This window comes from Periplaneta americana, chromosome 6 (genome assembly GCF_040183065.1).
Source record: "Periplaneta americana isolate PAMFEO1 chromosome 6, P.americana_PAMFEO1_priV1, whole genome shotgun sequence".
Lineage (NCBI taxonomy): Eukaryota > Metazoa > Arthropoda > Insecta > Blattodea > Blattidae > Periplaneta > Periplaneta americana.
Window position 1 is genome coordinate 58,186,121 of NC_091122.1, and position 25,918 is coordinate 58,212,038.

The 25,918-nt window shown below is 35.1% G+C and overlaps 1 protein-coding gene across 3 annotated transcripts in view; it reads right to left on the reverse strand.

The window, feature by feature from the left end:
- Positions 1-25,918, reverse strand: part of app (Palmitoyltransferase app) — a 105,809-nt gene that overhangs the window by 35,418 nt on the left and 44,473 nt on the right. Inside the window, exons 6-8 of one of the 3 annotated variants that reach the window (XM_069828131.1) lie at positions 24,018-24,135; positions 19,623-19,741; positions 12,228-12,426 (exon numbers count right to left, since the gene is read on the reverse strand). In XM_069828131.1, coding sequence (XP_069684232.1) covers positions 12,228-12,426; positions 19,623-19,741; positions 24,018-24,135 — 436 coding nt within the window. Of the gene's footprint in view, positions 1-11,511; positions 12,427-19,622; positions 19,742-24,017; positions 24,136-25,918 lie in introns of those variants that run through there. The other 2 variants (XM_069828130.1, XM_069828129.1) reach the window with 2 other exon arrangements.

Sequence of the window (25,918 nt, forward strand, 5' to 3'; positions counted from 1 at the left end):
TCCTTGCAGGTTACTTTGAAAATGGTTCCATACTGGTGGTGGATGCAGTGCTCAATGAAGCGTTTTGAAACTTTTCCAATACTGATCTGCATTAACAGTTTGCTTGTTAGTCAGAAAGTCATCACAATATCTTTAGTATCCCGGAAAACTGACCAAAACCTTGGAAATCAAGGGCATGATCCTTAAAATCAATTCATTTTGAATTGTAGTAAACAGTAACCTATGAAAAATGACTTTCGTCGTCATAATACACTGAATAGCTTATTTAAAGGCGATTCAAGTGCTTTGAAACATGTTCCTCAAGCAGATGAGAAGTTGAAACAGTTGGAACACTTGGAACAGTCGGCACTGATGTTGTAAACATATTTTTATGAAACTGTTTCTTTGAAATTGTTATTTTGGAATAGCTTCGTTCATGAAACAGTTATAGTCGAAAGCGTTTCTTAAAAAGAAAAACAGTTTATCCCATCTCTAGTTAAAACACGGTACAAATGTGATTGTTGTTGTTGTTTAGTCAACTGTCCGAAGAAAGGTCTGGACCCCACAAGTAACACCAACAAGACATCACTCATGAGGCAACCAGGCCAGGAGATAATGGAATAGGGTGGCCAGTTCCTTTCCCCCCCTCTATTGCATACATCACCGATTAGCTACATATTACACTAGTCAGATTTCAGGTGCACACAAACAACTGTTCTTCCTCTGACACATATCGTCAAGTGAGATGTACTGCCTGATAATAGATGTACATATCAGTCAGAACCTCAATCAGAGGTGAAAGGTGGTTATCAGTTAGTAATTCAAGAATGGAATGAATATTTCGACACTGTTTCACCAACACAGAAGGTGGTCTTCAATTTTTACGGAAACATTTTGAAGAAAATAGATCAGTGATGAACTGCCCTAGGTCAGGTACATCGTCAGTAAGTGAGGAGACAAAACTTAACGTGTTACAAGCTATTGTATTTGGTGGAAGAATATTGGACGACAAGGGGCAATAGAATGCCACCTAGATCATCAGACCTCACTCCAATGGATTTTTCATTTTGGGGATTGGTTAAAGATATGGTCTACCACATTAGAGGACTCAACATCAGCCATTGATACTGCTTTTCACAACATTGATTCCATGCCACAACTGTGCGAAAAAGTGTGCTTAAGTGTCCAAGATCGTCTTCAGAGATGTGTTGACGCAGAGGGAAAACAATTTGAAAAAACTTTCTATAGTAAATAATCATTAATTAAGGCTGGTTCACAATAAACCAGGAATGAGAACCAGAATGAAAACGAGAAGCAGAGGACGTGAATGTGAAAATTTTTGATTCACAATAAACTGAGAATGCAGACGACTATGCATATCGATATGCATGTCAATAATGATATTTGTAAAGTCGATATTACGCATTCTGGTGTTATTTGTGTATAATTGACCAATGGCGTTCTCTCATGAGTACAAGGCAGCCAACATAAACACAGGTTAACCAACTTCGAAATTTCAACTGAAACATTTCATTAGGTACGGTACTATAAATATGTCCCTGCATCTTTATTAGCACAACCTATTTTAAGTCTACCATAACATAAAATAATTAGAGAAGAAACATTTGTAATAGAACAAAAATGAACACAATAGTAGTTATTGAATTGAAGCATGAATATGTAGTGTGTAATACAACCAATACAGTAATAAAATATGATTCACTTACGATCGGTGTTCAAAGACGCAGCTATTGAAAGCCACGTATTCTCCTTCATTTTTTCATTTTTATACGAGGCGCGCTGCTTATCATAAACATGAGGGTTTTCCTCAACCCTCAAAATTGGAATCTCATCAAATAAAACTTGCTCCATGATGCACAGCACAGAACAAAATAATGCATAGGTTATGTCACGGTCTTCTTGCTACAAAATATACGATGACAAAATAGCTTTTAGATGGCAATAGAATGAATCTAGTGGGCTGTGATCAGAAACGTGAACGCCAAAGTTGAAACTTGGCCAACTCTCCGTTCCTGATCCCGGGCTCCGGCAAACTTTTCGTTAATTGTGAATGCTCACATTTAAATGTACACATTTTAACAATTTTACCGTTTTCGTTTTCGTTCCGATTCTCGTTTCCGGTTTATTGTGAACCAGCCTTTAAGTGAACTGCAGATGGAAAAATGAGTAGTGACTTTTGGCCCACCCTGTATATTGAGCCTCAACGAGGACCCAACTTGTAGGAAATGTGGGATGAATGATAAGTCATAACTTAATATTCTGTTGGTTTGTCCAGGTTTAAGCCATATCAGGCTTTGATATCTCGAAAAACACGTCTCCTGAGGAGATTAAAAAAATTAAACACAGCAACATCGTGAAGCTGGTCATTCACTGTGGTTTGATTTACATAGCAAAACAACATGATAATACAGATGAGCACAAAAGCTTGCAACTGTATGTTTTACTCTGCATCATCAGAATGAAGAAACGAACACATTTTAACAGAATACATCTAAATAAGATAGTCTTTTCATTTGTCATGCATACATGAAACAATTTCTTTTTCTAAGTCATATTCCTTTGATTGAGTAAGAACATGTGAGTATTTATTTTATGAATGTGTGCAAGTCAAATATCATTAAAACTATTGTCCATTCAAATTACCTTACCAGGCTTTCATTAAATGTTTAACACAGCCATAAATACTGTTTTCAAAATTCAAGTTAAAATTCAGAGTCATTCTATCACTATAAACTGTTACGCATATTTTTCCTAGATTGCAGATAAAATTTATACTCTGATCTATATAAAAAATAAAATAAGTTACTTTTGTAAATTAATCAAGTAACTCTTCTTTTATTACTCCTGAGGTTTTCACTTGTATGTTTTTAATAATGGTATTGGTAATACTGCAAGAAAATAGATCTGAAGGTCCTACTCATAAAACATACAATATCAAATTTATGGAAAATTAATTGCGAAAGCTATATCAGTTAAACTTAGCAGAAAGAAGGATCAGACCATAAAAGCAAAACTGGTTTATCTTAATATCTTCTTATGAATAATCGACCATTTTAAATACACAGTTCATTGACGAAGATAAAAGGAAAAATAATTCTCAGCTCTATAAAAGCAACTTCGAAAAAAAAATTGCTGCACACACATTACAAAAGAGCTATTATCTCAAATCCCAAGCACAGATAAAAACATCATACCTAATCATAAAATAACGTAAAATATGTATTATTAAAACATTTTATACAGGTATTTAAACATTTTATTTCCATACCTGGTGCAAATAGCATATGAGTACTTGCTACACAGTATTAGTGGCATTTTTTCACTAAAGTGGCATAAAAAAGTTGTAATAATCATGTAAAAGAGGGCATATTTGCTGCTGCCTTTACTGGTGCCCCTTGAGCTATCAATGTCATATCAAATATTCAATGTATATGACATCAAAGAGTTTACTGAAATTATGTAATCTCTTTTTAATATGCATGTATAGTGTATGTATTTTAAACTTCTATACAGTTACGCAAAAAATAGGCACATCAATTGTAAAGTTAAGTCAAAGAAACTTAAACACGGCTATTTTACAAAGTAAAGTTGTTGCCAATATGAACAGTCATGGACTTTTAAAGAGTTTTGTAATATTTACATCGTATGTCAGTTTTATATTATGAGTGAACATGAACAACTATTATTCCAGCAATTTCTTCTTTAGAACATTTACAAATATTATTAGAAAATTAAAGTGTTTTGCAGGTTTCAGCTTACTATAAAAGTTGTGTATTAAGTAGACCTCGGACTTTTAGGCCGTATTTTCCCCTAATTTTTAACATTCTCCTGCTCCCATATTTTTCTTCTCTTTGAGTACTTTTCTCCCTTATTTTTGCATAAGGTAAAAATCATTATTCTAAACATTTGATTTTGCCGTGAATGATGATTGTTTATTTGATGAACTTTGTTGTTTAAGATATGCTTTAAAATGTGCAGTCTTTGTAGAAGGTAATGCTTGCCAGAAATGGATTTTAGTGCTCACCTGTTTTAAAATCAAACAATATTAATATTATAAATTTGGAAAAACTGGCTAGTTTGTTGTAATCTTATCAAGTAGTAATGCTCATACATGGAGGATGTTTTATCTGATGAACAACAATTGGACATATATTCAAAACAGGAACACAACACATCTATTAAAATCAGAGCTGCAAACTGCAGTCGACTTCAACTATTACACAAGACAAAATCTGTCTCAAAATATATTTAATTTAAGCCTAGCTGCCGAAATGTAGAATAAAGTCGTTTTTAGTAACTGAACGGAATAATTTGCTGATTTTCTATATAAAATTTTGTCGATTTCTTAGTCTCCCATATTTCCTTCAAAAAAAGCTGGCAACCTTAATGATGCCTATGATAATTTTTCCACAGTTTGGTGGTGAATAATATGAAGAGCATAAATTCTGGAAAGTAATATTAAATTACTTCCAAATCATTATTTATTTCCTCTAAAATGAACTATTAACCGACACTACATATGTATTTTAATTTTTTCCTTGAAAGCAACTGTTTAAATTTTCCAACTCTTTTCTTCTCTTTTAATAGCTCGGATTGCAGTACATTATTATTATTACTATTATTATTATTATTATTATTATTATTATTATTAATTTTTTTTTAATTTTCGGGATTTAATGTTTGTCGTTTATTTGAAAGAATAAATAATCTCGTATGCTGAAATAGGTCTCTCAACAGACACTTATGTGCAAATTTAAACTTATGTACAATATTATCCTCTCCATTCATAACATCTGAGACTCTGCATTGAATTGCAGTCACGATCTATCTTTTTTTTTTTATTGGGTTATTTTACGAAGCTGTATCAACATCTAGGTTATTTAGCGTCTGAATGAAATGAAGGTGATAATGCCGATGAAATGAATCTGGGGTCCAGCACCGAAAGTTACCCAGCATTTGCTCGTATTGGATTGAGGGAAACCCCCGGAAAAAACCTCAACCAGGTAACTTGCCCCAACTGGGATTCGAACCCGGGCCACCCGGTTTCGCGGCCAGAAGCGCTGACCATTAAGCTTACTCCACAGATGTGGATGGATCTATCTTTTATAGCACATTATTCCACTTGTCCTTACCTTTTTTCACAAACTATTTCTAACTTCTGTTTTCTTAATTAGAGAAATTTGTTTTGGAAAGTGTTTTCCATTTGCTTCAAGTCTGGTTATGTACTGACACAGAAAGGAAAAATTAGAACTACACTAGCTACCTCTTCTAATCATTCGGCATAATATGCAAGAATCTAGGTACTCAAGCAAGTGCCTATTGGTTGTGGGGGAAGACCAATTGAAGGAAGGGCTTGTTAGAACATTGCTATCCTAAATGGAGATTTACAAAATACTCTCTTCACCTACCACTTACTCATATGGACAAACTTGCATCAACTGAATAACAAGGGCAGCAACTTCTATTCGTGGTTCAAGGCAATAAATAACTTGCTCCTCATGTCAAACACTCAAATACTCTTGAAGAATGTAACATTATTAATGTTCAAGCTTCTTTACATATTTAATCAGCTAAAGTTCCGTAAATTATTTTTTACTTGCAATTATTTTCATAAAATACGCGATTTTATGTTCCAAAATCAAAATACATTGTAATGAATAAGATAGGCATTTTTAGGCACAATAAAACTGTTTACAGCAGTATTGATTTTACTTTAAACGTGAAAATACATTAATGGTTTTTCCTTACTCATTTAGAAAAAAAAATAGGCATTCATCCTAAAATCCAAGATGTATAAACGTATTTCAGGGGGAATAATCATAACCTGTATTTCAAATAAATGACCCAGAGAAAGTCACAATAAAACTGTTTACAGCAGTACTGATTTTACTTGAAACGTGAAAATACATTAATGGTTTTTGCTTACTCATTTAGAAAAAAAAATAGGCAATCATCCTAAAATCCGAGGTCTATAATAACGTATTTCAGGGGGAATAATCATAACCTGTACCGGTATTTCAAATAAATGTCTCAGAGAAAGTCACAATAAAACTGTTTACACAGTTCTGATTTTACTTGAAACGTGAAAATAAATTAATGGATTTTGCTTCTCATTTAGAAAAAAAAAAAGCATTCATCTTAAAATCCGAGATCTATAATAACGTATTTTAGGGGGAATAATCATAACCTATATTTCAAATAAATGTCCCAGAGAAAGTCACAATAAAACTGTTTACAGCAGTACTGATTTTACTTGAAACGTGAAAATACATTAATGGTTTTTGCTTACTCATTTAAAAAAAATAGGCATTCATCCTAAAATCCGAGGTCTATAATAACGTATTTCAGGGGGAATAATCATAACCTATATTTCAAATAAATGTCCCAGAGAAAGTCACAAAAACCAGGAACAAGCAACTAAAGGAGATAAACACAAATTTCATACAGTATACGATTTTACCAACACAATTTTTTAAAATTCAAGTTCAAATTTAAATGTATACCATTACTATATTTGTTTGGTATATGAAACAGCATTTATCAAGAAAAGCTTTTGACAAAACACAGCTGAAATCATGAATTTTAAATAAAACAGAACCTTTCAGATTAAAAAGTAGACGTAAATTTTATATATTCTGATAATGCAAGAACAACAAACAATAACACATTACTTCTCAGTGTTTTTAATAATCTCGAGCTGAGGTATATTTTACAGAATGAACTATTACCTCTTTTATATCAGAAGGCAATAATGGAGAGCAAACGAAGCAGTCCGACAGCACATACATACCATACTTCACAAAATTTCAATGAAACTCAATGATGTCATTCATATAAGCAATTAAATATTCAAGCAAGCACAGTGAATACATTAAAGCTACACTTCTAATCTCAATTAGTATGTGAAATAAACCATATATACTCAATTTTAATGCACTCTAATTTATTAAATCAATTAAATTAAGAATTTAAAAAATAGTGTTTTTTTTTTAAGATAAGTTGTACAAAGTGTAACTGAATGATTTTTTCAAAATTTGGGGGGATATGGAGGGTGATACGGTGAAGATTTTTCACCAAGGAACCCATTACCAGAAATGAGAACTGGAGTATCTACAGCACTGTGAGATGTTGCTTTTCCTGTTCTTGAGATGGCGAACTTTCTACGCATTCAGTAGACTAAATAGAACATCAGAGTAGTTTGAACAACTTCACTGACTTTCACATTTATAATAAATGTTCAAAGTGATGACTGCCAACTTCGTTACATAGCATACAATGACGAACTGTTTTGTCTTAAGGTACGGTCACACGTCGCTACTTTTGCAGCGCTGCAGTACAAAAAACTGCGCATCAGCATCATGATGCTGGGTGGGCACCGGTCCCATACACTGGCCGAAATTTCATGACAAAATTTCTTCCCTCACGAGGACTCGAACCAGCACGCATTCTGTAACGCGGGTCCTAGGCAAGATGTCTTAGACCGCGACACTATGGCACGGGACATACAATTAGTATGAACAGCTAATTATGTATTTTAGAATGTAGGCTTTCACGGCCGGCGTTGATAGGATTCGTATTTTCCAGGCTAGAGGGCCATGGTCTGTCGGTGTTACAACCAAATGTTTCATCCACTACTCTGAAGATGTCCACTGGAGTAATGGACGAAACATTTGGTTGTAACAACGAAAGACCACGGCCCCTTAGCCCGGAAAATACGCATCCTAATCTTGTATTTGTCTATCTGCTATGGAGATCTAACAATGTGCGTAGTTTAAGGGAAGCTTAACACAATCTAACTTCCGAGTAAATTATTATTTGATAATTTCTGATCTCATTTTTAAAAACTTAAAATGCATTTCATACATGTTATGCAAGACAAATAATTCAAGGAAATATGAAAACTGTAGTGAACTGATTGGACGGCATTGCATACACTTTAAAAGATAAAATATGTGAATACTAATGGATAAGCTTCCTTTTTTAAATTATTTTCTATCGTTTATGAATTTTATGTACATAATATACACATGATTTTAAAGAATGACTTGTCCACTACTTTATTTATGTAATATATATGATATGACGTTAATTTCTAGGACCCTGTATCAATATAACAAATGAATATGTGAAATATCACCTTATCATTATGACTTGAGCAAAAATATTAATAAAGTAATTATGTTCCATTTTGGCACTTCAATAATGGCTAACATTTTCTACTCTGAAGTAAAACTCTAACTACATTGGAGGAACTTGAATCTCAGTTTCATATTATTCTCTTTAAATTATAAATCTCAGTTATTACACTACTACAAGATCATTCTGAACACGAATAAATAAATTACTTCAACAGAGGCAAAATATTAATTTAAAATTGTTTTCAGATTTCTGCACCTAGTATTACGAACATTATCACCATCATTACTATTACTTTCAATATTAGACCTATTTACTTAGTTGAGTCTCATCTCAAGCCGGTTTAAACAATTTATTGAGTGAAATCTACATGAGTAGCTATCTCAGTTAAGAGTTTGTCATATATGAGCACAAGTCTGTTTCCACCACTTTAAAGGTTAGGGATCGTTAAAAGTAAGTCTTTTGTGTAGCAAGTAACAGAATTTTTATGCTTTTAAAAATTAAAAATTTGTGTTTCAAAATTTATTTTTCTCAGCCATATTTCAAATTACAAATATAGTAGTTATCATTAGTCATCTAGACCAATATTTCTCAACCACTGAACACTATGTTCACTCCTACCAAGCCAAGAAAGGCTGTTCATTCTTTTAATCAGTTATTTATAATAATAATAAATTTAGCTTCCCTTATGAAAAGGTTGCCAGATTTGACACAGCGTATTACATATAATTTGGAAACACACCTAAAAGGTAAAATGATATACATTTGAAACAGTTAGGGAATCGAATATGCAAAATGTCAGAAAAATTTACACCTAAGTAGCGTTTGTGCTCATTTACAGTTAAGAAAGGGGGGGGGGGAAATATCAGATAGGTTAGAATGATTTGAATGTCATATACCGCGAGAAAAATAATAGTACGGATTGACTGGCATTGATATCTAAACCAATCAACAGTCATCGGTTAAGATAACTTGAAATTTCCATTATCACGCCCATACAAATGATTTCTCAATATCTGAACCGATCCTTTGAGGGCACTAATGGCTATTTCCTTCACAATGCTGTGTGTTAGGCCCAGGTTTTTACATTTGTTGGCAAAGAAGGAGGGTATGGTACCTCGTGCTCCCACCATCAGACCTATCACATCAATGTGGGACAGGCTATATTTATCTTTATAGAATGGGATTGTTGGTTCATAGATCCGTTTCTTTTCACTGTCCACATCATGCGGTTGATCTGCGTGTGTCTCAAATCTGATGGTGGGATCGAGAATGTATGCCGAGTTGTTCTTAATGGCAATGATATCAATTCACCGAACACTTCCTTGTGTGGTTAGTCCCTGCACCTCTTGATGGACTGTAAACCCTACTTCCTTCAGCGCCCCGGCCAGCATAGGACAGATAGCATGGTGATGGATGTTGCGAAGGGCCTCACTATAGGGGCAGAAGCCAAGGATATGGGAAAGAGTTTCAATCTCGCAGAGACAGCGCCTACAGCGGGTACACTGTATCAACTCTTAGGTTATCAACTACTACTACTACTCTTCTGCCGTTCTTACTAAAATGTGAAGGTAAACAAAAGAAAGAGACAATTAATGTATTCCATCGCAAGGTGCCACTTTCTCTAAGATTTTTATGAGAGAAATTAGTCTTTCCAGCATTTCAATGGTCGTCCAATAATTCTACCATTATAACTATAAATTCTGTATTTCTTTAGGTATTGTGTTGGGACTCATTCTCATTACATGACTTAGCCAAGTTTTCCTGATACTAATAACTTCTCACAAAGAAAGGGCGACATCTGCCTGACAAACCAGGTGACCATTCAGATCCATATTACAGTACAACACAAGAATTTAATGTAACTACACTAGACGGCATTTCGGAAGGCGGTCAGCTGCTATATGTGCTGTAGCATTTCTGTATGTGACATCATAAGCTTGTACAGTAGAACCAACCAGAATCAGTCTGTAACATACTTCCCGAGGTCGTTTGTTCATGTGTGAGTGTTTCAATACATTGAATAAGTAAAACTAACATTTACTGTGTGTATATGATAAATAAATGGAAGAAGAGACTGTAAAAAGACAAGCATTGCACAGGCAGGCGCAGAAAATAGTGTTTAAGGCGTATAATTATTTTAAAAACGTTGATGAGCACAACGCTGCCGGCCATCTTGATGCTGGCTGCAATGTTGCCAACGAGCAAGAAACGATTGCAGAAGCATGCGGTGTGGGATTGAGAAACGTGCAAAGAATATTGTTAGTGAAGGAAACAGGGTTTGTTTGGTGTCATGCTTACAGTAATCAACGGCTAAGGTCATTACTGTCTTTTGATAATTTAAATTCTCTCCTTCGCTAATTGTATTGCACGCGCACGTGAAGTACAATGTGGCAATGTTGTACGCTGCCTTGCTCTCTCTATCTGTCTCTCTCGACGCAAACGCTAGCAGACTACCGCCTTCCGAATTGCTGTCGACTCTAATTAACATGAAAATGGTACTAATTTGGAAACTAAAACAGTAACAATTTCGAAACATTTACAACACTCAGTTTATCGCATTGCACTCTACGCAGTAAGATGCTTAATAAGTTTGTTTTTGAATACTGTTAAATTCCGATAGTCTCTATGTCATTGGGCAGGGTATTCCACAAGCGTAATAGCGAGACAGTGAATGGTGATGAATACGATGATGTCAGATGTGTTGGTATGGCTGGTATGAGGCTGTCTTGCGTGCATGTGTAGAGATTGTGATACGATGATAGGTTTACTAATTATTACTTATTTTTTAAAATACCGGTAATTACATTTTCCACTTTCAGTTTTTATTTCTTCATTTGTTTTGTAATTTGAATTCTACCGTTCCTACTAATTTCTTTTGTTGAGCTGTCAAGAGTCCATATTTGGAAGCTGTACAATAATGTAGGAAAAATAGTATTTCGTGAAATTTTCAAAACTTCGTAATTTTTTTTCGAGTTAGAGCCATTTTAATAAACTATCGCATCTTTCTCACTCACGCATTTAAGTTCTCACTGTTCCTGCACTTACCGCCAAATTTAAATGCCTGCCATTGGCAAAAGATTAAAACATTCCCTTATGTAATGATTAATAATGAAGAATTTTCAGGCCTGTGAAATTGCAAAGGTTGAGAAATACTGATTTTGATAACTGTACCATGAATATAGACTGATAATTTCTAGGTCACCCATTCCAAAGGTAATTTTCATTTGCTCTTGTGTCTTGAAATTATTATGGATGCTGATATCTCTATGTTAACAGTTAAAATCTCTTTGGTTTAGTCTCAGTGAAACTTACGAAAAAAAAAAGAGTTATGTGTGTTCCTGAAGTATTCTTCAAAATAATTTATCTTTACAATTGAGTACATATGGTTTAAAAAATATGAATGAGAGTTATGAATAAAATATAATATGAAATCTATCTAAATGCAGAGTCTAAGCACCAGACAAAATAACATTTCATCTTCTGTTTTAACATAGACCTACCCAATGTAATGAAATAAGCATTTAATACTAATACAGTCTTCTAAATTTCCCATCAATAACTGCACAATCATCAGATATCATCGTCTTCACTGTTAGGATTACTTATAACGAGGTGCCTGTGTAAATGCTCTCCATCATCACCTCTACCACTGGAATTCTGGTACGACCGACCATCACCGAAACCACCAACCAGACTACTCAATCCCTTAAAGCCACCTCTAGCACTGTGACGATATCCATGCGACTGACACTGAAGCACCACTCCCAGATCATTCCCACTAAAGGAACGACTCATTCTTTTAGCTTTGTCATTGTCCCCTCGTGCACCACCACCATCCACAGCACTAGGGCCTCTGGTCCCTACACCGTAATTTCTATACTGCTCTGGCTTGACCCAGCCCTGGCCCGCAGACTCGTTAACGTGTCTGGAGCACTGCCGGCTCTCGTTACCATACCCACATGCTCTGTTAACTATGTGCCTCCCCAGTCCGTCACCCCCCATGCTAACAATTCCACTTCCGGCTAGAGGCAAAGCAGATACAATGTCTCGGTAAGCACCAATACCTCGCTGAGGCTCTCTATACGCACCGTCAAGCGATGGGGAGGCTGCTGCCTGGCCTAGCAGCAGGTTGCTGTTGCTGTGGCTGCTGCGAGGTGGCTGTGACTGCGGTTGTGTCACCTGCTGCTGCGCCTGCTGCTGCTGTTGCTGCTGAAGGTGCACAGGGACTAAGTTGTGTGTGGAGCCTGATGCTTCGCTCACCAGACTCCCTGTCTGACTTATACCATTCTGAAGAATAAAAACAGGCAATGGCTAAACTTTCACACCTTAACTCATACTGACTAGATGAGAAAGCTAAATACAGTCAACTCCGGTTATAGTGAACCTCTGCGGACCAGCATATTTCATTCACTATATCCGAGGTTCACTAAACTGAAGTGTCTGTTTTTATACTACTGACGTTGCTATACAATAGTACATTATGCAACGAGCCTATAATGGTAGTAATTAATATACTCTAATCCTTCTTGTATTTACCCATTGGTCATCACTCTACTCCATTTTACAAAACAAAACACTTTTTCTTCCTATTCTTCTAATAACCTCTTTTAAAAGAGTTAGAACTAATCCTTCCTTTACCCCTCACTGCGTACACTATTCTCTTTAACATGTTTCAAGCTGTCCAGGAAGCTGAACAAATCCTTTGTCTTTCAATGGACTTAAGGAGTAGAAGGTTTGAGATTTTGTTCTGAACATATTCTTGAAAGTTTATAGGAGGAAGGGTTTCCTAAATTACCATTTTGGCCATTTTAAAATTACATTTTCTTGGGGACAGTCTAGTTTTAGGTTCACTATCGAAACTTGGATCTAATCTAGCCATGTAGGTAGGAGGCACTACGGATTTCGCACTTCTTCCCACTAGAGGTATGCTACTGTGTACTCGGCCTTGGAAGTTCCCAGGGTTCACCTTTACAAAGATGCGGGAGGAAGAGTTGAAGACCATTATACTCTAATCCTTCTTGTATTTACCCATTGGTCATCACTCTACTCCATTTTACAAAACAAAACACTTTTTCTTCCTATTCTTCTAATAACCTCTTTTAAAGGAGTCAGGACTAATCCTTCCTTTATCCCTCACTGCGTACACTATTCCCTTTAACATGTTTCAAGCTGTCCAGGAAGATGAACAAATCCTTTGTATTTCAATGGACTTAAGGAGTAGAAGGTTTGAGATTTTGTTCGGAACATATTCTTGTAAGTTTATAGGAGAAAGGGTTTCCTAAATTACCATTTTGGCCATTTTTGAAATCACATGTTCTTGGGGACGTTCTAGTTTTAGGTTCACTATAACCGAAGTGAGGGTTCACTATAAATGGAAATATTAATGTACTTTTTAATGCATGCGGGTCGGGACGAACAATTTAGGTTCACTATAGCCGAATGTTCCCTATAACCGAGTTCAATACATCCAGAGCTGACTGTATAACTGTAAAGTATCCTCTACATAATCTGAATTGGCCTCATTTTCTGATCGGTTTTGGTGGACAGTGTGCCTTTGCCCATGCAGAGTACACAGCGATACCTGGACGAGATATTTATAGACTGTATTTACTCGCGTTTAACTCGCCCTTGCGTATATCTCGCATCCTATTTTCTAAGTGTGAAATTAAGGGAAAACAATCCCCTCATACATCTTGCATTAATTTCTTGGCAATGCTAGTTTGAGATAGTTTCCACAGGCACTTAGCAGAAGACACGAAGAAGTGCCTTGAAGGAATAAAAACGGACTTAGTTACGATTCCTGGTGGACTCACACATTGTCTAGATGTTTCTGTGAACAAGCTCTTTAAGGACAACATACAAAAATTGTACACTAATTAGATGGCGAATGGTGGACATGAGTTGATGTTTGTGGGCAAAATAAAGAGACTGTCAGTTGAATTCATGTGCGATTGGATTACACAGGCGTGGCTATACTATCGACAGAGTCATTGTCAAAAGTTTCTGAGAAAACAGAGATAGCAAAAGTGCTAGATGGGAGTTGAGATGATGCTGTACGGACTGACGACAATGAACATGATGCATGAGAGGGCAAGAGTAGTTTGCAGTTTGGCAGCAGTGACAACAGTGACGATGAATAAGATGAGGACGCCAGTCTCCATATTAGATTTGTTAGCTGTATGCGGATGTAAGAATAAATAAGCATAATGTGTCTTAAATTATTTGTTTTTCAACAAAATCTTTCACACACGAAAATCTTTGCATATAACACGCACCAGATTGTTTTTCCGTACTTTCGGTAAAAAAAAAATGCGTAAGTTCCTCTTTTGCGTAATTACACACCACAAGATTTTTAGGACATACTTTCTGAATTTTATTTTTCTCGCATCTTACCAGTGGCGTATACTGGTTTAAAGGTCTGGGCTACCACTGACCCTATTATTACACAAAATATATTTTAAAATCCCTATAATAAAATTCCTTACCTATTTATATGTGAATCCCAGACGTCTTGATTGGGACGAAAATACTTTGATAACTTCGTCATTGAAATTACAGTTGGGCCGCTTGCGAAGTTTCTGTAGAAATGACTTTTCAATGGACATCAGTGCCAAGCCGGATAAACGTTCTTGTGTATGAGTTGATCTGCAGTAGGATTTTATTCGCTTCAACGCACAAAATGTTCTTTCTACCGATGCTGACGTAGCTGGTATTGTCACAATTAATGTTGCCAATTTAAGGACTTCAGGAATAACTTGGTTCAGCTGGTTTTCATATATGGCAGATAATATTTCATGGATAGGTTTGTTCGAAAAATCAAAGGCCTCTGCTGAATATATTACGCTTAATTTATTTTTCAAACGTACTTGATCAAAGTGACTGTTATAGGACTGAAATAATTTGTTTTAGTGCCTCATTCGGGAAGTTTTCTCTATAAGCAAAAAATTTTTGAGAATCTACAAGATGTGTGAACTGAAGCTTTCCATAATCAGAAAATCTGTCAGTAATTTCCATGTGCATACGATCTAGTATGCTGTAGTACAGCTGCCTGTATTTCAATTCATCATCTCTTTTTCTTCGCTTTAATGGTGGTTCCATTGTATTGGCTGAAGAATTTTCATTTTCCATATTACTCCATATGGACGGAAACCCACTACGTCTGAACTCGGATATAGTATTTTTTAACTTTGATACCTCTCGCAAGCAGTATGCAATGTCTAGACTTTTTGTCTGAAGAATATTGTAGAGCACATCTGTATGTGCGAACACTCTAGCATAGACTTCAAGAAGAAATATATTCTGAAACTGTGTGAAAAAATACAAATATCCTTGAGCCTGCACAATTACATCATCATCCCAGTTTTCTTCAGAGTCATTACAAATGATATTTTCAAAGAAAGCAGTCAGTTATTCTCTGTATTCCTTTACTGTATTTACAAGCCGAGATGTAAAATTCCACCTAGTTGGTGCTATTTTTGGGAGTTTCTTTTTCATAAATTCCTTGAGTTTTTCTGATCTTTTAGGAGATTATGAGAAAAATGCAGCTAAACCCGACAGTGTTTTGAAAAAAAATGCGGCATTCTGGAATGGATGAAGTAGTTTGTTGCAAAACTAAATTGAGAACATGGCTGTAACAATGGACAAATAGTGCTTGAGGATACTTTTCTTGAACTTTTGTTTTTAAGCCATTAATATTTCCCGCCATAACTGAAGCACCATCGTATGTCTGTGCAATTAACTTATTGCCGACATTGTATTCTGCTATAACACCTTCCACATGCTGAAACAAAGCAGCAGCAGTTTTGGCCGAACTGACATTTGTGAATCCTATAAACCGTTCTTGAACATTGGCAGTACTGTCGACGTATCTTAAAACAGTGGACAATTGACTCTGATTAGAGCAGTCACTTGTTTCATCAACAACAATGGCCACAAAAGGTGCTTCTTCTATTTCAGATTTTATGTTCTTTATCATAACCCCACTTATAGCAAATATTAAGTCATTCTGAATTGCGGGAGAAGTACCACGGAATACTCTTGAACTCTCAAGATGATTGGCCAGTAAATGATCAAATTCACTTAAGGAACTTAAATATTCAATACAATTTCCTCTATTGTCTGATTCCACACTCTCATTATGACCCCGAAAAGCCAATTCTTGTTTTCCTAGAAAGCAGACTGCGTTAATAAGACGCAGTAAAATCTCCCAATTTTTTTTCACAAGAGCATTGTGTTGGTTGATGTGTAGAGCTTTTTGCTTATCTAGCTGTAAATCAATTCTTGTCTTCCCAAAGTTTGCAAAGTTCATGCTACTATAAATATGAGCTTTTGATTTGTCGTGTTTTAGGACTGCCGTTCGAAGGGAGTTCATATTAGAAAACCTCTCTTTTGACCACACATTAGTTTCGCGGCTAAATAACAAACATGGCCAGCAAAATAGTTTAGACAGTTTAGAACTACCACACAACCAATTCCACTTACCATATGATGTTGAAGTGTTTTTCTTTTACGTTCATGGACAAATTTAACTCAGGAGTTGGTCTTTTCATTTTCACAATTTCAACTTTCTCGTTGTATGTATGACAGTTAAAAGACACTTTTAATAAACCTTCTATTACACAGTCATTTTCAACACAAACCTCTCCAGAAACTTGTTCTGCCATATTTTTCACAATATCACTTAATTGGGAAATTAAAAACTTAATAATTCACAATTAATATAACTCTTAGACACTCGAACAAATCACAAATTTAAAATACTGAACTGCAAGAACACAATCACATTCAGAGCTAGCGTACTAAGCGTATTGTTGCTTTGCGCCTTCGAAGAAACCGATCACGAGAGCGGCAACTCACCCGGCCTACACTGGACGATAGAAACAGAAGGGAACGGGGGACGGGCAGTTGTGCGACAGGACAGGACAGCATGCGTGGTACGGTCACAGGCTACCCCTCGTAGCAGCAGTTTCTCCAGCGATGCCGCCTTCACAACTTGTTTCTTTTCGAGAGCAGAGAGCACATATAAATCTAACAATTACTTTAATTTTAATTACTGTGGTAAAACTAATAATACAAAATTATTACATTATGTTATATTATAAACTTTTTCTTTTGTAATTTGCTTGGGCTACCGCCGGTAGCCCCGGTAGTCCGCAAAATACGCCCCTGCATCTTACATGAAGAAAATGGCCAACCCTTGCACTTCAAGACCATTTTTCGTGAACTGCAAGAACTGTACAAATACCATTATGCATAGCAAAACCAAGGTCATTAACCATCCCTTCCCATTACCTGCTACCCCCTCCCTCGCTCTGGGCAGGACCAGAGGTAAGAAAATAACAATTGATTAATCAGTATTGCTGCTGCTTTAGAACTTGAACACAGCACGAAATATGAAGAAAAGACTCAAAACTGATCAAATTGTGCATTATTTTAGTTATTTGGTATTGAATATTAACTTTATTAGTAAGGAAAGTTGTTTAGTCAACTGTCCGAAGACAGGTTGGAACCTCATAAGGCATCACTCTTGAAGCAACTAATCCAGGAGATAATGGGGTAGGGTGGCCAGTTTTTCCCCCTCTATTGCATACATTGCCGATTAGCTACATATTACACTAGTCAAACTTCAGATGTATACAAACAATTCTTCTTCTTTTGACATATAACGTCAATTGAGATTACTGCCTGATAATAGTTGTACATATCAGCCAGAACTTCAATCAGAGGTATTAAAAGAAATGTTGTTGTTGTTGTTTTCTAATGCCAGGCGTTTGACAATAAAGTCATTTGACCTCTTGCACTCCAATATTTTTCAAAGATATTATCATGACCAGCCAATGAAGCACAGATTTTGAGGTGTTCCGAATCCATTTCTTGGTTTGAGTTGCACAATGGACAGTTAGGGGACTGATATATTCCAATTCTATGCAGGTGTTTAGCCAAACAATCATGGCCTGTTGACAATCTAAATGCAGCTACAGACGATTTTCGTGGTAAATCGGGAATTAACTGTGGATTTTGATGAAGAGAGTTCCATTTTTTCCCTTGGGATTGTGTTATCAAATTTTGTTTGTTGAAGTCTAAGTATGTAGATTTAATAAATCTCTTCACAGAGTAATACATAGATTTAGTAACAGGTCTGTAAGTAGCAGTGCTGCCCTTCTTTGCTAAAGCATCTGCATTCTCGTTTCCCAGGATTCCACAGTGGGATGGTATCCATTGGAATACAATTCTTTTATTGAGTGATATTAATTGAGAGGGCATTTTAGTTATTTCTACTGTTTGAGATGAAGGTGTGTGTTTAGAGACGATTGATAGAATAGCTGCTTTGGAGTCTGACAATATAACTGCATTCCTAAATTTATTGATGTGGCATAGAAGATTCCTGAGACATTCACTTATTGCAATGATTTCACTATCAAAACTTGTTGTTCCATATCCAAGTGATCTATAAAGTGAGAAGAGACAGCACGTAACACCTGCACCGGTACCTTGTTCTCTGGAGATCAAGGATCCGTCGGTGTATAAATGAAGCCAGTTTTATGGAGGGTACCTAATATTAATTTTTATTAATTAAAAGAAATGTTCAACGTTCTTTAACACTAGTTTATTCCCACTTTTTTTTTTGTAGTAGTCATCACGTAATCCCCCCCCCCCCTCGATTTTGGCCTGTAATTTTTTAAGAAAAAAGGGAGATAATTATGTGATTTAACACAATACTTGCATTTCCTTTCACCTCACACTTCTTTACCATCTTCTTTCATCTGCGATAAACTGTGAAATTGAGCACAAAATGTACATGTTTCTGCACAATATGAGCGAAATTACATGTTATGAGATACTTTTATGTTTTGTAAAAAAAAAAAAAATCAGAATCTATCTAAAGACCTTGCCACATACAGATTCTTACATTTTTTTTTCAAATACTTTAGTCACCCCTCCATGACAGATTTTACAGTATGAATACCTGATACCCTCTTTGTTGTTATCTGTACCATTATTTCGAGATTTCAAGTAATCTCTCTGGTGATAGAATATAGGCTGCCTGTGCGATCTCGTCAATTTAGTGTCCACTCACAACAAAGTTGTTTGTGGTAACAGGTGATTCTGACTGTATAATAAGATGGATCGAAATAAAATCACACCACATCTTTTGGCATATTTCTTTATGCACACAATTTCACTGTAATTTTATATGTTTCGTTACTTATTTATTATTTTTAGAGTTTTAATTGGAAAAATCTAGAAAATGCACCCATTAACACATTGATAGCACTGAATTTCTATTGCCAAACTTTCCAAAAAATGTTTCATTCGAAAACGCTACAAAATGCTAAATTGTGACACTGAAAGTGCAATAAAATACTAAATCTGATTTTTAAAATGCTAGAATTTTTAATTTTGAGTTGCTAAAATGTACCATCTCTAGTTTGACGCTTATTCCTTCATCTATAAGCTATACCATCGAGGAAAAATGAACTTACCACTGGCTGCACTGTTTTGACAGTGCCGTATGTCTTATTATTTGTTATAACTGCATCCCTGTCTTCGGCAGCTCTGGCTTGCTCAGCAGCAAATTCAGGAGTCACAATACCTCGTCGGTCTGGAAAACAAAAGAAAGAGCATTATAAGCTATGTACATTACATTATATTCTTAACCATCAGCTGTCCATATAAGCCTATGTTAGTATAATGGAAAAGAGTGGATGTTAAAATTAATTCGATACTATTATTCTACAACAGGAAAACATAATCAATCAATATACAGGGTTATTATAAAGTCACTAACATTGTTGAAATTCACAGTCATTCATTCATTCATTCATTCATTCATTCATTCACTCAGTGTTCTGCCCAAGAACAGGTCTTTCACTGCAAACCCAGCTTTCTACAATCTTTTCTATTTTATGCCTTCCTCTTTGTCTCCTCATATGATCCATATATCTTAATGTCGTCTATCATCTGATATCTTTTTCTGCCCAAGCTCTTCTCCCATTCACCATTCCTTCCAATGCATTCTTCAGTAGGCAGTTTCATCTCACCCAGTGACCCAACCAATTCCTTTTCCTGATCAGTTTCAGCATCATTCTTTCTTCACCCACTCTTTCCAACACAGCTTCTGTCTGTCCACTTCACACATTTCATTCTTCTCCAGATCCACCTTTCAAATGCTTCTAGTCACTTCTGTTCACTTCGTCGTAATGATCATATTTCTGCCCCATGTAATGCCACACTCTATACAAAGTATTTCACTAGTCTCTTCCTTAGTTCTTTTTACAGAGGCCCGCAAAAAAATGCACCTTTTTCTATTAAAATATTCCTTGGCCATTGCTATCCTCCTTTTCACTTTCTGGGCAGATCATGTTATTGCTTATTCATATAATATCTAAATAAATTGGATAATCAAGATGAACTAAGTGACTATGGAATGATTGAAAAATGGATATACCGTAGTTATTCTGTGCTAAAACAAATGTTTCCATTGTTATACTAATATTATACCGTAAAATTCTTACAACTCTTCAAAACCGACATCAAGCACTTCTTTCTATCCCTCATCATAGAACATCTTTATACTCATCTTCCTATACTGTAGAAATACCTCGCCTCTGGAATTCATTACCTAATGACATCAGGACCTTATCACAATTCAAAATTAAATTGGAAATTTTCTCTTAGTTAATGTTTTTAGGTATTGCTAGAAGTATTGATTTGTGTTTTTTTTCTTTTTCTTTTTTTAATCTACATTAAAATTTCAAGTTTCTTGTTTATGTTAGTTAATTAGTTAGGATACAATAAATTATGATACTTAATCACTCATTTAAAGTTTGTGTGACTGCAACCTGTGTATATTTTTGTGTGGCTTTACTTTGTTTATAGTGTTTTTTTCTCTCTCTCTTTATTTTTTGTGTAGCTTTATTTTATATATAGTGTATTTTTTTTCTGTTTATTTCAATTATTGTATTTGTATTCCTGGTGTTGTGGAAGAGAAGGCCTGATGGCCTTAACTACACCAGAATAAATAAATAAATAAATAAATAAATAAATAAATAAATAAATAAATAAATAAATAAATAAATAAACTCCCTCGTATCCATGCTACATGCCCTGCCCATCTCAAATGTCTGGATTTAAAGTTCCTAATTATGTCAGGTGAAGAATACAATGCGTGAAGTTCTGCATTGTGTAACAATAATAATAATAATAATAATAATAATAATAATAATAATAATAATAATAATAATAATAATAAAATACTGATCATGTAAACTGTAAACAATTTTAATAAAAACCCCCCACTTCACAAAATCCTGGTACTTTAAACTGAATGAAAGAATTTCCATGTGTCGGATACTTGCTTCAATGCCATTTTATCACACTGACAACTACTGCTAGTCCCACCAGTCGGTCGGGATTACTGTGCTCCAACCACGAAAACATGTCTGAACAAGACATAAGAGCAAGATGTGACATCATACTATGCTACTACTCACTAAGAAAGCAACGAACAGGTAGGTACTAAATCTTAATGCAACAGTACAAGGGTAATGTTTTCAAGTATGATATAGGTGACAGGCTCGTCTTATCCACTGCCAATCACAATCTAGAATCCACCTGTGAGCGATAAATCCCTGTGCATGCCTGGTTGGAGCACTGAACACAATAATGCCATTTTAAAAACGTGTACCTTTCAGATACCATTCCATGTCTTGGAATTTGAAACTCAGTTCTGAATTCTTTTTGAGTCAGAACAGTGCTTCCAGTTTTGAAAAACATTTCCATTGAAAATGTCCATTGATTTATCAAAAAATATGCGATGGTTCATCAAATTGTATAACAAAGGAAATAAATTCTTACCGAGATGAAATTCATCAATTGCTGCATTTTCATTCAACAGTCTACGAAAATCTACCCATATCCATTTGGTCAACTTATGTGATGGGGGCCATTTGACACATATTATTTTCTAAAAGCAAACATATTTATTATCAAAAGTGCCTTCCACTGAAGATAGCCCAAAGGATTGAGTATACAAATGCTCAAATTAAAAAACAAAAAAAAAAAAAACAAAAAAGCAGACGAGATTTTCGTAAATTCTATTGTGTAGATGGTTATTAAAAATTTGAAAGGATCTTTTCAAAATAAATTTTGTAATATCTTCCATCAGTATGATTTGCAGCTTATAATTTTAAATTACATTTAAAAAATTGGGTATTATTTCCTTTGAACTATTTAGAAGACCTATATTACCAATAGCTTTACTCTGTAATTCATATTTTTCTCTCAGGAATGGTAAGGTAAGCTCATATTGATTTCTTCTTCGAGTGTATGTCTATGGCTTGATAGTGTCCCTGTTCAAATCTTACAGTTGGATATAAAATATTCCTTCTTGTGCATTACTTAAATATATGAGTACAGTATATCAACCTCCCAATGGAACCCTCTTAAGCAATACATGTAATTACATCAAAATTCCACTCTTTCCTCCTCAAAAGCATGCAATTAACATCGTAACTAAATCACACAGTTTAAAGTTTGCTTTACCCATATAGTTTACTTTGCATGCATTACTATGTCATTATAAAAATACTTTCAAAACTAACTGTACTCAGTGTCCAACCCTATATTACTGACATTTCTTTGCCAATTGTTAAATAAATACAAAGTATTCGGTCAATACATTTTAATAGTTTCGATTTTGTTTCGCAAATCACAACAATGTAGTTTAATATTTCTGTTTAGTTTTATATTTTAAATGCTTCACATCGTTTGTTCCTGGCTTTCATTTGTTGGAAATAATGTGAAAGATGGCAAAAATCCATTCATGCTTTAAGAAATTCATACTCACGATTTAGGATATTAATAAACAAACACACATTCAAAGTATACAGAAAACCCACAACAACACACACAATACATCCAACCATCCCACACAACACAAACAAGCTTCATTCCAAACAATGGTACACAGACTACTCAACATACCAATGAACCAACAGGATTACAACGAAGAACTAAACACAATCAAATACATAGCACAAGAAAACAGATACAACCCCAACATAATAGACAACATAACACGTAAGACAAAAAAAAACCACAAAAAACAGAAGAATACAACACAAACACAAGAAAACAAAAAATACATCACACTAACATACGAAAACAAAAACACACATAAAATTGCAACCTCATTCAAGAAATTAAATTACAACATCGCATACAGAACAAATAACACTCTACAAAAACATCTCAACACACAAACAACACAAACAAACAAATACAACCACACAGGCGTATACAAACTCAAATGTAACACCTGCAACAACTTCTACATAGGACAGAAAGGCAGATCATTTCAAACACGTTACAAAGAACACATCACAGCCATAACAAAATTACAAAAAACCTCCACATATGCAGAACACATCACAAATGCCAACCACACCTACAGAGACATCAACACAGACATGGAAATACTGCACATTCAACCAAAAAGCCAGAAACTCAATACACTAGAACAATATGAAATATACAGATACACGAAAACACACCCCAACGATATTCTCAACACACAACTCAATTTCAAAACACATACACTCTTTGACTCTACACTACGAATGCACCGACACAGGAAACAAGAGGCGCCAAGACCAACAATGACCAATTCTGAAGATGACCCAAAATAGGTCGAAACATGTTAACAAGGTACGTTAAAATTTAACACAAGAAAGTTCTTATCATACATATTCCGAAGTGATACAGTGTTAAAAGTTGTGTAATCAAGATGTATATTAATAAAGTTGTTCACCAACAAATTTCCTGTACAAGTTTTGGTTTTAAAAGATCAATACTAACACAAATAAGTATTTACTCACCAATAAGACTTGGAGGTGTAGGTCCACATAATACATAAAAACAATTGGCGCACACATTTCCTTGACTATATGGATTAAAACTTTCTTGACCCCGTTTACTGCTGAATGAACCTTTGATCTGAAAAAAAAAGAAGCATAAATTAATAACAATAATAATACTACTACTACTAATAATAATAATAATAATAATGCAAGAAAATCAAAGATGAAAAGAATAAACAAAGCAATTCAAGAAAGAGAACTTGGCATGGGTCAAAGAATGGACTACTCAGCTTGATTGTTGGGAACTGGAATACGTCAACGACATTATAAAATCACAATAATTATGATTATTTTTTAAAACTTCGAGTTCTCCAAGAACTGTAGTACCAAGAAGTAAGTAAGTATATAAATAAATAACAACTAAACACACATTAAAAGACTATTAATCTATTCCCCTGATGGAACAGAATCATACATGGCGGATATGACCAGAAATGTTTAGCTTTACACACGAGACCTGTAAATTCTTGTTCCATGAGCACAAAAGTCACTATTTGGTTCAACTCTCGTCAGTGTTACCACGGTTTGTCTGAATATTAACGTTATGAGAACAAAATACAAAGCTATAATTCAAACCAAAGTAGCTTTGTGGGAATGCCTGCTCACAAGGGCACTCAAAATTGTGCATACAAGTCCCCACGGAAGATAGAAAAATATACGAAATCAGCTGCCCATACCAACTATTGGAGTATGAAAACTAACTTGGAATTTTGCATTAGGAAACAATGGCGCGCACAATGAGTACCTGGGTCATCATCTTCTATAAATTTCCACTCTGTCACGTGATATGTAAAGCATGGTCAAACACAGAGATATATGAGCACTATCTATTCACAGCTATGGCTACTGAATTTATGATAATCTTTTCACTCCAAGCTTCAATTTAGCAACCTTAAAGTTAGTATGGGTAGTCTATTTTAATATTTGTCTATTTGCTGTGGAGATATCTAACTATACACAGTTTGAGGGGAGGTTTCGACATTAAGCTCACTAATAGTTCCCTTGGGAGTGTGTCCTTAGTGTTCAAGTTAATTACCATACTTGCCCTGAGTTTAAAATCCAGCCAAAGGTGATACATTTTAACGACAATAAAACCTTCTTAACATAGTTTCCTTCATGAGAAACTTGAAGACAAATGCTAGAATGTTGCAAATTTATTTATTGCAAATAAAAGAACTTTGATTCTGAGTGAGAGGGATTCAGGTACAAATTATCGATAATTTCTGACCTACTCAATACTCTAGTCTACAAGACATTATTCTTACTGACGAAAAAAACCGTGCGCGTGCATGCACACACGCACCCCCCCCCCCCCAATACATTATAATATACACGTGTTTCGCTGCAATGTTCATATACCATATGTATGAAGATTACAGCTAAACATGTGTATATTATAATGTATGTTGTTGTTGTTTTCTAATGCCAGGCGTTTGACAATAAAGTCATTTGACCTCTTGCACTCCAATATTTTTCAAAGATATTATCATGACCAGCCACTGAAGCACAGATTTTGAGGTGTTCCGAATCCATTTCTTGGTTTGAGTTACACAATGGACAGTTAGGGAACTGATATATTCCAATTCTATGCAGGTGTTTGGTCAAACAATCATGGCCTGTTGCCAATCTAAATGCAGCTACAGACGATTTTCGTGGTAAATCGGGAATTAACTGTGGATTTTGATGCAGAGAGTTCCATTTTTTCCCATGGGATTGTGTTATCAAATTTTGTTTGTTGAAGTCTAAGTATGTAGATTTAATAAATCTTTTCACAGGGTAATATGTAGATTTAGTAACAGGTCTGTAAGTAGCAGTGCTGCCCTTCTTTGCTAAAGCATCCGCATTCTCGTTTCCCAGGA